The sequence below is a fragment of the Montipora capricornis genome, chromosome 4, assembly GCF_036669925.1.
Source record: "Montipora capricornis isolate CH-2021 chromosome 4, ASM3666992v2, whole genome shotgun sequence".
In the NCBI taxonomy this organism is placed as follows: Eukaryota; Metazoa; Cnidaria; class Anthozoa; order Scleractinia; family Acroporidae; genus Montipora; species Montipora capricornis.
This window is the reverse complement of record NC_090886.1, coordinates 15,031,777-15,049,276: the sequence shown is the minus strand read 5'-3', so window position 1 is coordinate 15,049,276 and position 17,500 is coordinate 15,031,777. Positions and strand designations below refer to the sequence as shown.

At 38.7% G+C, this 17,500-nt stretch overlaps 1 protein-coding gene and 1 long non-coding RNA gene across 2 annotated transcripts in view; both read left to right on the top strand.

The window, feature by feature from the left end:
* The window catches only part of LOC138044501 (uncharacterized), a 15,872-nt gene extending 11,193 nt beyond the window's left edge, over nt 1-4,679 (top strand). Inside the window, exons 3-4 of the long non-coding RNA XR_011131444.1 lie at nt 271-359; nt 858-4,679. This is a non-coding gene — a long non-coding RNA (uncharacterized lncRNA). The remainder of the gene's footprint in view (nt 1-270; nt 360-857) is intronic.
* A 186-nt stretch (nt 4,680-4,865) lies between these two features.
* LOC138045632 (histamine H2 receptor-like) lies at nt 4,866-6,131 on the top strand. The gene has a single exon (XM_068892196.1). The coding sequence runs from the start codon at nt 4,959-4,961 to the stop codon at nt 5,835-5,837; it is 879 nt and encodes a 292-aa protein (XP_068748297.1). The 5' UTR covers nt 4,866-4,958; the 3' UTR covers nt 5,838-6,131.
* Nucleotides 6,132-17,500: the final 11,369 nt, after the last annotated feature.

Genomic DNA, 17,500 nt, shown 5'->3' with positions numbered 1-17,500 from the left:
GATGTCTCTGAATACTCTCTGGTACTTAACACTAAAATATTGATGCCTTTGTTTAAAGGCTGGTGTACAGTTGACGTAATGTGCATTTGTCTGGACAGAATTGGGTCTGGACAACCTAACCGGCGCCAGCCAGGGAATTATTTCAAGCCCTGACATATGCCTATGTCACTGTATAAACCAGCCTCAAAGCTGTTGTCTGAAATAGTTCCATGTACCTATTATTGCACTAACCAAAAGGTTCTAATCTAAAGCATTTTTCTTTGCTCTAAGGAATTGAAGAGGCTGCTGCTGTGGTAATATTGCCCAGGCTTCTGGAAGAAGAAGGAGGGAGTGTGGAAGATGTTGTAAAGATCTCCATGGTAATACAATTTCCACTTTTAATTCCCCTGTAGAAATTACATGTTCATGTTTTAAGAAAAAATCAAATTCAGGTAAAAAAATTTTAAACTAGGTTGAATCTTAATTCCCCTTGTCTCCTAATCCTAATACAATTATTATTCATTGTTGGTAATTAAAAAAAAAAGATTTTCAACCTACACCTGCAGGTTTAAATTGCCTTATCCCATCCATGGGAGAGTTTAAGAGTTAATTATACCTTGTCTACAGATGATTGTCTTTGGGAAATACTGACCATAGAGCAAGCTGTTTTCTACACTATTTATTGTCTGAACTGCCAAATGGCCAATTCGTGTGTACAGTTTATAATGCAGCCAGTATGTGCTCTTTTATTTCTCATTGGAACTGGCAGTTGGCACAATGTAACCCCAAGATTAATGATTATGATTAAGATAAAAGTTCCTGCATCTTGACTGTCAGTGGCAATTCAGGGTCTCAATACATTTTGTCTGTTTTTACAGGAAGAGGATTCATTTTTTAAAGCTATAGAAGAAAGGAGGTTCCCCAAAATAGTTGACTTTGGGAAATTTTGGTGTCTCGATCTAGTGTGTGACTGGCAGTGGAAGGAGTTGAGGTCCTCACGTTAGGTGCAGGGACCTCACTTGCGAATGCTCTGGGCCTCGTCATGGCATGCTTTTTTGTTTTTATCATTTCATACCCAGCTAAGGCTAGTAATGTTTATCTTTTTTGTGAGACATTGTTAGGAAAACATCAGCCTGAGGCTGCTAAAAAGAGGGTGGCAGTCAACAAATTTGTTTCGACTCTTTTGTAGAACGGGTGTAAATGACCACCTTGATTTTTCTTTCATACTCTTACAACCGATAATGACTTTTAGTCTTCATAGCTGTTGATGGCCATTGGAAGCTGAGCAACCATGAAGTTATTTTAAATTCTTAAGAGCCTACTTTTCAACAGATGTAATAATACATGTACAGGTCCATGTTTGTCGTTTACAGCATATTGTACTGAATTTAACTTAATGAGAACTGTATATAAATTTCTTCAAGGTTTCAGTAAGGATTTATTACAAAGAGTTAATGTTTATTGAGAAATTTAGTACAAGGAGTAAATATTTTATATGTTGAGGAAAAATTGTTCATTTAATTCATCACATTTCAAAATAATTATTATTGTAGTGATATTGCAATATAAATTTCTTCAAGGTTTCAGTTATTGCTTATTGAGGAAAGATCCATTTTGTTCATGGTATATAAAATGCAGTAGTAAGCGATTGATAAGCAAGAGGTTAGTTTTCAAACATGAAACATTGTCTCATGCATTCAAAATTCATTTGTTAATGTGGCATTTCAAAATTCTAAATCATTGCTTATTTGTTTTGGAATGTTCTACCAGTAAATTGCATGATGTACAAGAAATAATGTTGTCTTTGTTCTATTGTAAAAGTGCAGTTAACCCCAGATTAGGAGTTAAAGTAGGGGAGTTGAAATGACCCTCGGAAAGGAGTTATTGTGAACAGAAGATTTTTACCCCATTTTTGGAGTAATTTCAACCCAAGTTTTGCAGTTGAAAAACAAGGGGTTAAAGTTACCCAAAAAAGGAGTTACTTTGTACTCCATTTTGGAGTCATAATAACCCCATTTGAAGAGTTATATTAACTCCAGTTTTGGAGTTTCATTGAGGAGTTAAAGATACTCGAAAAAAGGAGTTATGTTGAGCCTAAAAGTTTGACTCCATTTTGGAGTCATAATAACCCCATTTCAAGAGTTGTATTAACTCCAGTTTTGGAGTTTCATTGAGGAGTTAAAGATACTCCAAAAAAGGAGTTATTTTGAACCTAAACTTTGTACTCCATTTTGGAGTCTTTATAACTCCAAGAAGAGTTAAAACTACCCTATATGAAGAGTTAACTTAACTCCAGTTAAGGAGTTATTTCAACCCCATTTTTGGAGTTAAATTTAGGAGTTAAAGTTACTCCAAAAAAAGAGTTATTTTGAACGTAAAATTTTAACTCCATTTTTGGAGTTAAAATAACTCTCTAAAAATTCCTGTGTGCGTACGAGATATAGGGATGAATGAGAGTTTGATAAATTTTTAAAAGAGTATTACGTGGAACAAAATGTCTACGCTTGGCAATTATCGCGACTGTTCTACCTATTTTAATAGTTGTACAATCAATATGATGTCCCCACAGTAAGCCAGGTATAGACCTTGATGGGGTTTCTATTTACAGTTGTTTCTAGAAACCTAATATCTTTATCAGCATAAAGAATGTTTGTTTCGTCAGCAAAGAGGTAGAAACTGGACTTATCAGAAGAATGCTGTATATCATTGATATACAGGCACGTGTTAATACATGATTTCCAATTTGTGTTGATTGCATTCGATCCTTCAGGTAAGAAGAAAACCAGGTGTTAATAATTCCACGAAAACCAAAATGATATAACTTATTTAACAAAATACAATGATCAACAGCGCCAAATGCCTTTTTTTACGTCAATAAAGATTCTACACGAAAATAACCTTTTATCCATGTTATTCTGTATTGCATTGATAATGTCAAGTATTGCATGTTGTGTTGAATGTTGTTTACGGAATCCATACTGACCCTCGTATAGCAACCCATTTTGTACTATAAATGTCACCATCCGAATATACATTAACTTTTCAAAAATCCTGTTAAAGTTGGAAAGCAATGAAATAGGCCGATAATTTTCTGCATCATATACATCCTCAGATTTATACACAGGTACGACTTTGGCAACTTAAACTTGGCAGGGTACATGCCTAGATCGGAGACACTGATCATTACGGAGCGCAAACGTGGCAGACGGTCCATATCAGAGTGGCATACGGTCCGTGAATTGCATCTCATTAGTGGGACTTACAATATTTTCATGGCAACTGTTTGGTGTGGGGACTCATACGCTTTGTCGATCCGTACGGATCATACGGAGCGTGAACCTGGCAGTCGGTCCATCTAGAGTGGTATACCGTCCGTGAATTGCATGTGATTAGTGGGAATTAAAATATTTCGATTTCATGCCGACTGATTGGAGTGGGTAGCCATTTCGATCCTTACGGATCGTATGAAGCGAAATGTGCAAAGTGGGTACTGGGTATGTAATCCGTATGGAGCGTATCAAAGGACGGTAAACTTGTAGTTGATCCGTATGGACCTTTGGTCTGTTTGGTTCTTGTTGGGCATAAAAAGGTTTCTAATACAGGTGATACTGCGTGAATTGGAGATTTGATATGTCCTCTCGCGACTTAATCCTGGAAATTGGTCGCCAAATTGTGACTCGAAGTTTTCATGATACTTGCTAGAAGAAGTCTTGAATCGTTGAAAATAATTGTTTGAACACAAATCCATAGTTGTTACATCATGTTACAGAAAATCGTCGAAATCGACCGGCACGCTTCGCGAACAAAGTTATGACCAATTGATGTGATGACAACCTGTTCGGTTCTCACCCAAACTTGTCGCCCTAACGCCCCTTTTAACTGATGTGCGCTCCTGACCCTTAGACTCATATATATCCACAGCGACCAGAGAACGTCACTTTTTCAGAATGTGACGTTCTGAAAAAAAATAACCGTGGAACAACAGTGACTGTCTAGCTAAACCAAGAGCGGGTTTAGACAACGGGGACTTTTGCAACAAACGCATTCTACAGATTTAGTGACATTAATTTCGCTTGGAACTCGGATAGAAATAAGATCTTTTGCAATCTCACGAGTTTCGTTTTTTGTCGGGATGACAAATAGCATGGCGCGAGCCGTGATGCAGCCCCGAGCCAATGTCACAAAAGATCGCCTCGACATGCAGAGCCATCGTTCAACAGACAACAGTGTTATAATAAGCGACGTGGCGGACCCAAAGTATACAAGACTGATAAATCCAATCACTGATAAGGTCTTAATACGCCCAGGCCGGTTCACGACAATGCTAGGATTCCTAAAGTACAGCAAACGTGTCGCGGCAAGAAAAGGTTGGGTTGTGAAAACAGTGCATAAATCAGTGAGCGCCAATCCACTCAAAAGAAGATGGAAAGGTGTTCTCTAGAACGTTTTCTTCCAAACTGTTGCCAAAATCAATGCATTTCCTACCACTGCAACGGGCGATAAAAGAGCGATGATGTTTGTAAATGAAAAACGTTTGCTTAATTGCTGTCAGAATTAACGTATTTCCGATTACTGAAACCGGGGATAAAACAGCGATGATGATGTCCCTTATGCCTTCTGTGGCCGATAAATAAGGCCTGATGCGCGTGTTACGCGTGTCGTCTTTTCCACACCACAATCTCATGCGGCCACAACGCGAAAATTAGAACCATTCAAAGAGCCAATGATAGCTTATATTTTACCACGGCACGACTTTTAGCAGGAGCCAATGTAAAATGGCCTTGTATCCACCTTTACCAGATCTCACTTTGCAGCGTAACACAGAGCGAGATCTGGGTACGAGATTAGGCTTTAAGTAGCAGTGTGCGTGTGTCAGCTGTACTTTCAAGTTCAGTCCTCGGTAGAAAGCAGACCAAAGGTAACAATTCAGCTTGCTTCTTCTCTGCAGACTTTTCCAGTCCTTCGAGCTTGGAAATTCCATGAATATGAATATGTATGCTATCTTTGCAAGTTACATCATCATCGCTCTTTTATCCCCCGTTGCAGTGGTAGGAAATGCATTGATTTTGGCAGCCATTTGGAAGAAAACGTTCCAGAGAACACCTTTCCATCTTCTTCTGAGTGGATTGGCGCTCACGGATTTCTGCACAGGTCTCATAACCCAACCTTTTCTTGCCGCGACTCCTTTACTGTATTTGGTCAATCCCAACATTGTCGTGAACCGGCCTGGGCTCATTAAGACCCTATCAGTGATTGGATTTGTTAGCCTCCAATACTTTGGAGCCGCCACGTTGCTCATCATAACGCTGATGTCTGTTGAACGGTGGCTGTACATGTCGCGACGATCCTTTACGACATCACGACCTGGACGCCTGACTGCTTGTACGCTGTTATTGGTCATTCCGACTGCAATGGCTCTTCTTGGCTTGTTGATGACCATGAATAAGATCACGGAGAACCTGTTTCACATTGTCGCCGTATCACACGGTCTGTTTTGTTACTCGATTACATGTGTTGCTTACTTCAAAGTACTTCGATTTATTCGTCAGCATCAGCAACAAATTCATGGAAACCATGTTTCACAAAATAATGGTCAACCTTCCATAAACTTCGCAAAGTACAAGAAATCGATGGCATCAATCTTATATATTCTTGGTTTATTTTCGCTCTCTATGTTACCCATCATCGTTTTCATAGTGGTGCGTCTCCTGGTCGGTGAAAGTGTGGAGGTACATGCGCCAAGTGCTATATGTTTCGTGTTTTTATTTTTGTCCTCTGCTCTCAACCCTGTCCTTTATCTGTGGCGAATGAGAGACGTTCGTGCTGGGGTGAGACTGTTATTCTGCTCAAACAACTAAGCAAAGGGGAAACTCTTGTCCTTCGGTCATCAACTTTTTCCAACTTCAACTTTTATTAAATACTTGTACGAACATTTTACAGTATATGACTGAAAAGTTCGCAGGTGGCACTAGCTAATCTAGGCGGATCAGGCTCTATAAAAATATATAAGTAAACATACAGCAGACAAGAAAGGAGGAATTTATGTAAATATAGAAATATACGTAATTGCTAATAGAATATAACGCGATAGCGATAGCTTGAATATTGTGTGCATATCAAATGCTGTCATTAAATAGAAATTCGAGTGTTTACGTGTATTGTGTTTTTTTTGACCGCAGTGATGATTTGACTGATATCTAAATAATCATTCTGTTATTTTAAGATTGCTATAAGTAATGAACGAAGTTCGTTTTTAAACTTCTTTTTGGGTAACTGCTTCAATGATGTCAGTATCTCATTTCAAGCCCTTAGCCCCACTCTTGAAAAGGCATTTCTTTTAGTATTTCTAATCTAGATGCTTTAATATAAACGTTTTGAGATGTTGAAGAGCGCGTATTGTAAGAATGAATACAGCCAGTTTCAGTAAACATTTTCAGAATATTAGAAAGTGCTTTTTGATTGAAAATGTCATGCATTAAACAACAGAGTGATTCATAATAGAGAAAATCAAGAGGAGAAATGTTAGTTTCAACATTTTGTCAGTAAAGAATATAATTCTGAGCGATGCCTTACTTGTGAGTCGGCCCCAGGCAGTAAGTGCGTACGACTGGCGAGATATAGGGACGAATGAGAGACTGGAAAATTTTAAAAAGAGTATTACGCGGAAAAAAATGTCTAAGTTTGGCAATCATCGCGACTGTTCTACTTATTTTAATAGTTATAGAATCAGTATGATGTCCCCACCTAAGACCACTATCAAGCAAGATTCCTAGATATTTAACAGATTCTTTACATTCAAAATAATCCAGGTTGTTGTTTTCGTTATTATAAATAGCTATTTTAGGTTGGTATATTAATCCCTTTTGATATGGGCCAAAAATAAGATTAATTGATTTCTTAATATTAAGAGTTAATGTATTTGCAGTAAGCCAGGTATAGACCTTGTGGAGTTTTCTATTTAGTACAGTCCTTTGAAGAAACCCAATATCTTTATCAGGATAAAGAATGCTTGTTTCGTCAGCAAAGAGGTAGAAACTGGATTTATCAGAAGAATGTCATTGATATACAGCAGAAAGAGAAGCGGTCGGTGGACCGGGCCTTGAGGGACACCACAAGTTATTGTGGAACGTGTCAATACATGATTTCCAATTTGTATTGATTGCATTCGGTCCTTCAGGTATGAAGAAAACCAGGTGTTAATAATTTCACGGAAACCAAAATGATATAACTTATTTAACAAAATACAATGATCAACAATGTCAAATGCCTTTTTTTACGTCAATAAAGATTCTACACGAAAATAAAGCTTTAATTTATCCATGTTATTCTGTATTGCATTGATTTTATCCATGTCAAGTATTGCATGTTGTGTTGAATGCATATCATGTTGTTTACGGAATCCATACTTACCCTCGTATAGCAACCCATTTTGTACTATAAATGTCACTATTCGAGTATACAGTAACTTTTCAAAAATCCTGTTAAAGTTGGAAAGCAATGAAGTAGGCAGATAATTTTCTGCATCATATACATCCTCAGATTTATACACAGGTACGACTTTGGCAACTTAAACTTGGCAGGGTACATGCCTAGATCGGAGACACTGATCATTACGGAGCGCAAACGTGGCAGACGGTCCATATCAGAGTGGCATACGGTCCGTGAATTGCATCTCATTAGTGGGACTTACAATATTTTCATGGCAACTGTTTGGTGTGGGGGCTCATACGCTTTGTCGATCCGTACGGATCATACGGAGCGTGAACCTGGCAGTCGGTCCATCTAGAGTGGTATACCGTCCGTGAATTGCATGTGATTAGTGGGAATTAAAATATTTCGATTTCATGCCGACTGATTGGAGTGGGAAGCCATTTCGATCCGTACGATCGTATGAAGCGAAATACTGGGCATGTAATCCGTATGGAGCGTATCAAAGGACGGTAAATTTGTAGTTGATCCGTATAGACCTTTGGTCTGTTTGGTTCTTGTTGGGCATAAAAAGGTTTCTAATACAGCTGACAATGCGTGAATTGGGGATGTGATATGTCCTCTCGCGACTTAATCCTGGAAATTGGTCGGCAAATTGTGACTCTAAGTTTTCATGATACTTGCTAGAAGAAGTCTTGAATCGCTGAAAATAATTGTTTGAACATAAATCCGTGTTAGTGCAGCGCATTAAAATATCATGTTACAGAAAATCGTCGAAATCGACCGGCACGCTTCGCGAACAAAGTTATGACCAATTGATGTGATGACAACCCGTGCGGTTCTCACACAAACTGTTGCCCCAACCCTACTTTTAACTGATGTGCGCCCCTGACCCTTACAAGAATTTCTCCTTGAACACATATATACCCACAGCGACTAGAGAACATTTTTTCAGAATTTGACGTTCTGAAAAACAGGAAAACACCGTAGAACAACAGTGACTATCTAGCTAAACCAAGAGCGGGTTTAGACAATGGGGACTTTTGCAACAAACGCATTCTACAGATATAGTGACATGAATTTCGCTTGGAACTCGGATAGAAATAAGATCTTTTGGAATCTCGCGAGTTTCGCTTTCACGCTTGGTAAAGGATAGCCTGCATACCGGCATTTCCTTTGGGCATTTTAGACAGGAGTTTTGCTTTCGAAGTGTGCTTTCGAATGGCGCGCATTCATGCAAAAAGAGCTTTTCACCGCGCGCTATTCCAAATCAAATTCGAAAGAAAACAAAACTCTCTAAATTGCCCAAGTGAAGAGCATGTATGCTGGCTATGCGCATTAATCCATACTTTTATTATAATACACGAGGCCAGTTATAAAAACGCATGATTTTATTTCCATTTATGACGATAAGTACAATGCAATTAATACAGATCACCAATAACACCTTCATTACTTATACCATTTACATCATTAGACCAGCAAACGAGTATCTCTAGCATCAATATAAAACTGTCATTTAGCCTGAAATTGTTTTGGCTTATTATTCTTAGACGCATTTGTATTTCCCATCCAGCATTGCCTTAAAATTCCCAAATTAGGGGGAACTCTACGTTTACAACAACTCCAAATATGAAGCTTAGAAAGAATGAACAGATAGTTTAGTAAGGCAGATTCTCCAACTTGAATACCGTTCTACTTTTTCTTTTTCTAGGCATTATAACTAACTTAAGAACCGTTGCCTGTAAAAATCAATCATTGTATGAAAGTTCAAAAAAATCTACCTCCATTTTATTTCATAAGAAGAATCCCTATATAGAAATATTTTCGAAAGTGGAGTCTAAAAGTTCAGTTAATTTCATTTTTCGAGAAATCGAGCAATGTCCAATTTCCTCCAGATGGGGCTTGGCACTACCCCAAAATTGTCAAATTTTGCGAATTTTGAGTTGCCTTGCAAAGCAAGATAAGATAAGAAATTGAGATTCTATTTTATATCAAGTAAAATTATGCCATTTAGGCTTCTTAAAAAAGTTAATGTTTTATTTTTCTGCCACTTTTCCAAAAGTTTTAGAGGCCTCTACACGAACCCCTTCTTAACAAGGTTGTTTTGCTCAAATTTTACCCTAAATCCAAGGGCATTAATATCAGCTGGTGCACTTCGTTTTTCCAATAAAAATAATTGTTAGCCATCCTTAACCTTTCATTTCTAACATGTAAAAATCTTCTGGCAGCGTGTGAATACTTATTTGTTGGGAAATCCAAATGTCCAAGCCATTTTCAGTGTTTTCAGCATACCCCACTATTGAAATTTCAGTGCGTGTCGGGAGGAAAAATTTTTAAAATTGCTTGGCCTGATTTGTTTAAAAATTTGTTAAAGTGGTACTATGATCAAAAAATCATTTCCTTTTTTCCTTCAGATTTTGAAAGCGTGTTCGCTTAACACCTAACTGGCAAAATTTTGAGCTTTGAAATTTATCCAAAGGCTGTTTATTTTGAGTGTAAGTTTTGGATTTCACGGTCCGCCATTACTCACGTTCAAAACTGGCTGATTGGATCTCAGAGGGTTGGATCTAGAGAAAGTGACGTCATTTACTCACTAGCTTAAAATTTCAGCGTGTAAACGCAATTATTATATATGCAAAACACGGGTTTAAAAGTCTGAAAGCCCGAAACTCCCGTGCTGCATATTAATTCAGCCGCGTACACACGCATTGCATTCTTAAACTAGTGAGTCTTTGACGTCATTTTCTCCTCGACCCAGCTCTCTCAAGATTTTAAAGTTAGTAATGGCGGATCAATAAATAAGAAAATTCCAGTTAAAATAAACAGGTGTCTTTTTAAAATCAGAACTTAAAACTTGGGTCAGTTAGTGTTTAGTTAACATAGTTTTGAAATCCAAAGAAAAAAAAGAATTGTTGTTTTGGTCTTAGTACCACTTTAAACCATTTATTGTTAGAAATGATAGCCAATAGAAGTGGTATAAACTCTGGTACCTTGAATTATCCTGATAAATTCTCGAATTCAAGCTTCTCAGTTGGGAACCAACATTAGCGCGTGACAGTGTTTACATGATATTTCAATTTGCTACAATTTGAGCACTAAAACTTTTTGTTGTTTGGAAAAATCATGCAAAATTTACTATTGGTTATTACTTGCCAGGGTTTTTCGAGTTGAGGATTCAAAAGAATGTAAGATTGAGGCTTCTGAAATTTGTATATTCCAGGGTCCAACATTGCGACTGACTGGTGGCCAATGCGACCAACCTTTTGTCTCCTCGGCATTTGGAATTCCAAGGTAAATGGGCTTTTTTTTAAAAGAAAACCTAAAGCTGCCATGGGGAATTGTAGTAAAACAAAGCGACGATTTTACGATCGCCATAATTACCCGGCACCATATTGTTTCAGCGGCTTCTCGCAATTCTGATATCGCGGGCGAAAACGTGACGTGACGAAAATCGTGACGTGGGGAACTGGTTCGAGCAATAAAAAAAGTGTGAGGACCTGGCACTAGAACATTTCTCGTCATTGCGTTTTCGTTGCGTTTCGGCGAAGAACAGATACTTGACTTGATTAAATCTAAGTATTGAAAGAGGGCCCCCATATGTCTAGGACACAGAACTTTACAGGAGACCAGTATAGTTCCTGCTAAATGGAAATAATAAGAAAAAGAAATCCGAAGCCTTCGCATGAACGTTGACAAACACGCTCATTGTGATGTAGGACTATGTTATCGTTACACGGCTGTTGTGAGTCTCTCCTTTAATAGCTGTATGTAATATTGTGTTAAATGGAAACATTTTGTTCAATTATAGTGAAAGAAAGTTTAAATTTTGTGCTTTTACTATAAATTAACGTAAATTAAGACTATTGGAGTAATACGAAAAATTAATACAACCAAACCAAAAAAACCAACAGTTGTCTTTGGCGACCAAATCCTTAAAAAAAAGTTAATTTCGGACACTGTATTCGTATTTGCTGATTCATGGTATGTTGCATTGAATTTTTTTCCCAGCCAAGTTATTTTAGCACATGGAAAAGGAGAAGCACAACAAAGTCAATGTTTTTGAGATTAGAGATAATAAAAAAATGTCCTCAAAATCTAATAAATTCTGTCTACTGTTTGCTAGGTTTCTTTAGAGTTGAAATACGCAGCGCGTGCCGCCTATAAATCGGGAATAGTTTTGATTAACTGCCAACGGACTGCATTCTTTGTCTCAAACTTTCAAATTTAATTTGAATCTTGTAATCATTCAACTGCAGCCCGAGTGTGACCTTAGGTGAAAGGTTGATTGTTGTTTGAAGGATTCTGTGTTCAGCGGAATTCACATGCAAAGTTAGCACCATTTTGTGGCACCTTCACTGTCGTTCATCATGTTTGATAATTGGCATAATGAGAAGCAAGCTGTTGTTGAAAAAGATATAATTTTTTAGAACGGAAGTGCGTTGATTGTCGGAAAGAAATCATCACAGAAATTGGTGAACTGCCACCCACGAAAGTTTGTGGTTTGGGGAAGTCCGCTCTCAGACACACAAGAATTGGTTACACACTGGGGAAGTGTGCCGTGGAAATTCAAAAGGAGGATGACTACCTGAGAGATATCTGAATATATGCTCAGTCACTCGAAGATTCATCTAGTTCTGCAGTACTCAACCTAATGGGTGCAGCAAATACATGTTATTCTACACCTCCTCCAAGCAACATCCAGGTAACATCCAACATTGGGGAGAAGGCCGTGGACCACCTTATTGAAAATCTGAATGAACAGAAGCAATCTCTGGAATATTGTTCACAGTTAGCTCAGGCCACTGTTTCGTCTCTTAGATAGACACCAAGAGAAAGAGCAACCATTGGCCAAAACCCAAGTTTCACTTGTAGCAACTGTCACTACAAGGGTCATTGAGTGACTGGATGCCATCAGCCTCCTTGTCAGGGTTGTTTTGAATGCAGAAACGTAGCACTTCACAAAGAACATTGGGAGGAACATAGAGAGGTCAGCTTAAAACGTTTACTTGTAAAATATGAGTAAAATGTAAAGGACCAAATATGTAATTTTGTAAAATGTTACGACCAATCCTTTCTTAGTTTTCTTTTTTTCTAATCAATAATTAAATACTTGACAGATACATGTATGGATTTTAATCAATTACTAGACTTAGCTGAAACTATTCACGATTCACATGGCTGGAGTCATTGGAAGATTGTCAAAAACCTGACTGGTCACCTGACTCATCGGAAACAGCCAGTTTCGCCCCCTTCCGAGTTCACCCCGTCCAAGTTCGCCCTCAATAAATAGTGGGAAGTAAATGTTTTCAACAAGACCAGTTGTAAACTTTTGAATTTGATTTGCCATGTGCCATGGCCCTGTTTATTTTCACTTACGCGATTTATTCATTTGTATTCCAATGCGCACCTCTTTCATTGTAACGAGAAGGTACATCTGCCACCTTTATTTTCAGTTTAAGCTCGAGTCGAAAGTGAATTAAATGGGCAGCAAGACATTGTGATTATAAAAAAACCGTTATATTAGCTGTTTAATTTTTTTTTCTCTTAAAATGTGTTATCGGTAAGGTGCAATGTCTACGGGAAAAAAACAAAGAGGATAAAGGGGACAGAGAAGGCATCCCCCATACACCCCCTATTCCATAAGTAATTCGTCTCGAGTTATTTTTAAGACCACAGATCCCAAGGGGGATTAGACAACAGCCAATCACATAGCGCGAATGTGTTTCGCGTGGATGACCCACGCTCATAGCCACGCGTCCTTCACGAATTGACGCAGAACAAAATGGCGGAAGACGCGGAGAGCGATATTGCTATTTAGTTTTGTCGACGAAAACGACTACAGAGATATTTCTGCTAAATCTGTGTCAGCGAAACGGAAATCAAAAAACAATCGCCCTTCCTCTCTTGTGAGCTAACAGTGCAGCAGGGAAATCCTTAACACACTGAATATTCTCTCAGGATCATTTATAATTTACAGATTGAAGAGAGCAATTAGTCTTTTATTATTCAACAAAAATTACACTTGGCGTCCTACTTGCTTTATTGTACAAACGACCGGTTTCAATAGACCGGCGAAATTTCTCATTTTATTAAAGCACTGAGGTTAAGACAACTTCGAGTTAAACTGATTTCACGGGTTGTCAAAGAATCTAGCGATTCCCTTTTCCCAGGTGAGCACCGACTCATTTCGCGTCAATAGTCAGAAATGCTCTCGATCTCTTTACGCTTTCATTGCCTTTCGCCCGACATGTTTTGCACGGCGTTTAGTCGTGCGAAACTTCCACGAAACATCCACGCAGCGCGCGAAGTAACTTTATCCCGATTCTAAAAATAACTCGAGACGAATTGCCTATGGAGTAGGGTGTTGTGTATGGGGGATGCCTTCTCTGTCCCCTTTATCCTCTCTTGGAAAAAAATTAAAACAGCGATGCCATCAAGGAGGTTTCAAGAAAAAGGCGAGACATGTCTAACCTTCAGACGGATAACGACACTAATGTAATGCGAAAGATTTATCAATCATCCCGATTTTATGATAATAATGCTTTCTGGAAATAAAAAATAGACATTTTCCAGATTTCAGCTGTACGCACGGGCGTATGTGCGTATAAAGGACGCTACACCCTTGCTAACTTAAGACCCGCTCTTATAAATGGGACATTCAAGAAGCGTTATTCAAGAAGCGTTGTTAATCTGTTTTGTGTATGATCTCAGGTATTTTTTGTTTGTTTGTTTGTTTGTTTGTTTTTACATCGTTTCATAAAAAGTTTTTACTTTTTCATTTTTGGCGACGTTTCTCGAAACTCTTTATCAGCACTGTCAGCACTGGCCATACCGGGGAGTTGGCAGTGTGTCTTTTCTTGCTGAAGAGGCCGAAAACTGAACGTTTCTGTAAATAACAAAATACACCTTCCCTGCATACCTTAAAAGCACCGAGGAGCTTTAAGTTTCGTTATTTTCGCCAGCACTTTTCAATTATTACACAAACATTATATTGTGTACCGGTTTGCTCGTGGCAGAGCTCCATACCCAGCTCCTGTGGTTGTGAATTTCTTCAAGGCCGAAAATTTCAGTAAGAACTGAAAACAACAGCTAAAAGGAAGCACACAGTTTGAACTAACCAAGGAAAAGAGGCTTCTGATTTTCTAAAATGTCATTGATGCACAGTTCAATTAGACTTGATACTACCACTCGGGCAACCACAGGGACATTTCCAGCCCTTCGGGCCGGGGGCTGGGGAGTTGTTTGAAGTGGTCATGTCCCGGACTTTCGGTGGTGGGTGGCGAGGCAAATCGAAAATAACTTCTCTTTAAGTCTGTTTTTGTGAAGTACATAATTTCTTGCGCGGTTGATAAGATGGCGGCGGACTCCGTAGCTGTGGAAAGGTCCTTGTATAATATGTCCCGGCAACATACAGGGCATCACGTAATTGACGTCAACACCTTGACTCAACTCCATGGACAGGGAGAGGCGAAAAGTTCCATCATATGATACCGTAAGTGATGCATGATGTCTAGACGTGAATAGTCTGTCCACAGAGTTTATCCTTTTGTTTTTGATAACGCGCGAGTCAATCAGAGTGCAGAAACGAATCCTAACCCCACCCAATTGCCCAAACGTTTACTGAATTCCCGCGCTTTTAATTTTTGTACAAGAACAGAACGGGTAAGTTCTAATCTTTCATTTAATTTCCATGTGCAGTTTACAAATAAGAACGTGGGTTCCCTTGGGTGGAGCTTGAAAACAACGAGACATAGCTGTGTAGCAGGCCCTTTGAAGTAGGGCGCGATAAAGAACGGGCGCGCGAGGAGACATGCGTGTCTCTCTAAACAAGACAATCACCAAATCGAAACAAACTCAATATGGCAGAAAATATAGTGGTCGATTTCATAGAAAAAGGGATACACCACCGAACCTCTTATGCCTGGTAATGTTGTTATAATGCTTATCTTTCAATTAAAAGAATTAATTAAGGTCAAAAAAGTTAAACCTTGTCGTTTCTTTTTTCTTTCCTTTTCCCCGGCTTTTTTTTTTGTGATAATGCCAAAAAAGTGGGTCGGTCGGACGACGCTAAACGAAGAAAAAAAGGGGGATGTCCTTTTAATATAGTTATTTGGCTCCCTCAGAGTATAAAAGTATAAGTTCGCAAGGCCAGGATTGAGCGTATACTGAGTAATTAAATGACATTGACAAAAAATCAACGAAAGGCGCTACCTAGCAACGAAATGGTGAACAAGAAGTGCTGCCTCTCATTTCATAGAGACGTGAAATACTAGGTAGACCACATCCTGAACTCCCGCGAAAACCGCAAGAGAGAAGTACTCAAGGCTAAGGAGACTAAAGCCGGAAAAAACAACAGGAGTCTTGAGAAACGTCCTTATCCTATTCTGTCCGGGTTCGTACTTTCAAGGAAGCACTGATCAAGAGTCATACCTAAGGAATGAAAACTTCTCGCAACTTCCTGCGAAAGCATGCAAAGAGTGACAACAGTGGTAAGCGGTCATTCTGTGAAATGTAACGCAATCTTTGCCGGTTGGATTTCTGCTGTTGTTGATCTGTTCTCCGGTGTGGATACTTCACATTTCCAATATCTGGGGACACCATGTTAAGGTACGAACAACAAACACTCACAAAATTGTTTTGTACGCTAAAATCTGACTTCCTGGACGTAAAAAGTTTTGAATTTTAAGACCTTTTTATTTAGTGCTTCGCCCTTTGACAACGTGCACTTGGCAGGAGTTGACAGCTTAAATCTGCCTTTCCCATGTTAGCAAACGTTTTTAAATTAAATCAGATCGCTGGATGAAAACGTCTTGGTTTATGAAAACTGATAACATCAAACCACTGTTGCTCAAACTGATTTCTTATAGTATTTTTCCGAGTTTTTAGCATCGCCCCTCTGAGCGAGGAAAGCTCAAATTTCAGAAAAGTACTACTAGTATTTTTTGGCCTCAAAAATTTTCTTTTAAGTTGCCCGTAGTTTTGAAAACAGATTTTGGAAAAAGAGATAACGCTCTTTAACGTGGTATAAGACTCTTTACTGAAATCGAGGTACCAGTCGACGATTTTGGGCTTTGAAATTTGCCATTTTTTCATGGAACGGAAACGTTCAAAATATTGAAAATAATGAAAAATCTCCAAAATATTACATTTGCGTTGAAACTGAGTAAATCTCCCTTTAAAATGTATATAATTATGTACTTTTCTGAATAAGTTATTTGCTGTTGGCATTACAATTGGTTTGATTTTTAAAACGATTTTTTCGTGACACACCGTCTCGGGCATGTAAAACCCGATCCGAGAGCCGCGAAACCGATAACCCCCCGTACGTCTAAAATATTTATCGGATCGAAGTAAAAATTATATTTATGTTATCAGCTTACCTAGTGCTACTTTGTGAATTTTTTTGAGAATTTTCGATTTTTCACTTTTGCAGACCTCTGGTCGATATTTACTGATATCCGCTCTTAAGATCTATTGTTGTTCTTACGGTATACATGTAATGCACTAGTCATTTGTTTCCCCCACCCCCCGACCCCCGGGGATAGTGGGGACATATGGGGAAATTACTAGGGCAATTACGCGAGATTATGCCACAATTATGCCTCTAGGGGGTAGGGAAATTACAAGATTTTCGTTCCTCTGCCCTACCCCTCTGGGGACATGCAGGGGGAAATATCGGGGAATTCTTACTTAGGAGGACTGGGACTGAAAAGAAACGAAGAGCAATGGTAATGAGTATTTTCACACGTGCAAAATCAATATGGCGTCGTTCCTTATATAGTTCATGTGGCACACACAAATGGCAAGAACTGTATATTGTGGTAATCTCCCTAACACTGATTTCCTTGATGACTCAGAATCTTTTAGGAACAGAGGGGTGGGGGAATTACGAGTGTTTGTCTGCTCTAGTCCCCAGTGGAAATACACCTACTTTACAACTATTCAAATGTAATTTCCCTACCCATCCCCGGGGGTCAAGGGGTGGGGGAAACAAATGACTAGTGCATAAATGTTATAAAAGTCATCCAGTAGACTGATAATCAGTACTTTTGCTAAAGTTAGAGAAAAATACATGGGAATATTCAATGAT

Bases quoted from the DNA above. Each gene is read 5' to 3' on its own strand.
- LOC138045632 (XM_068892196.1), top strand. From the start codon at position 4,959: ATGAATATGAATATGTATGCTATCTTTGCAAGTTACATCATCATCGCT.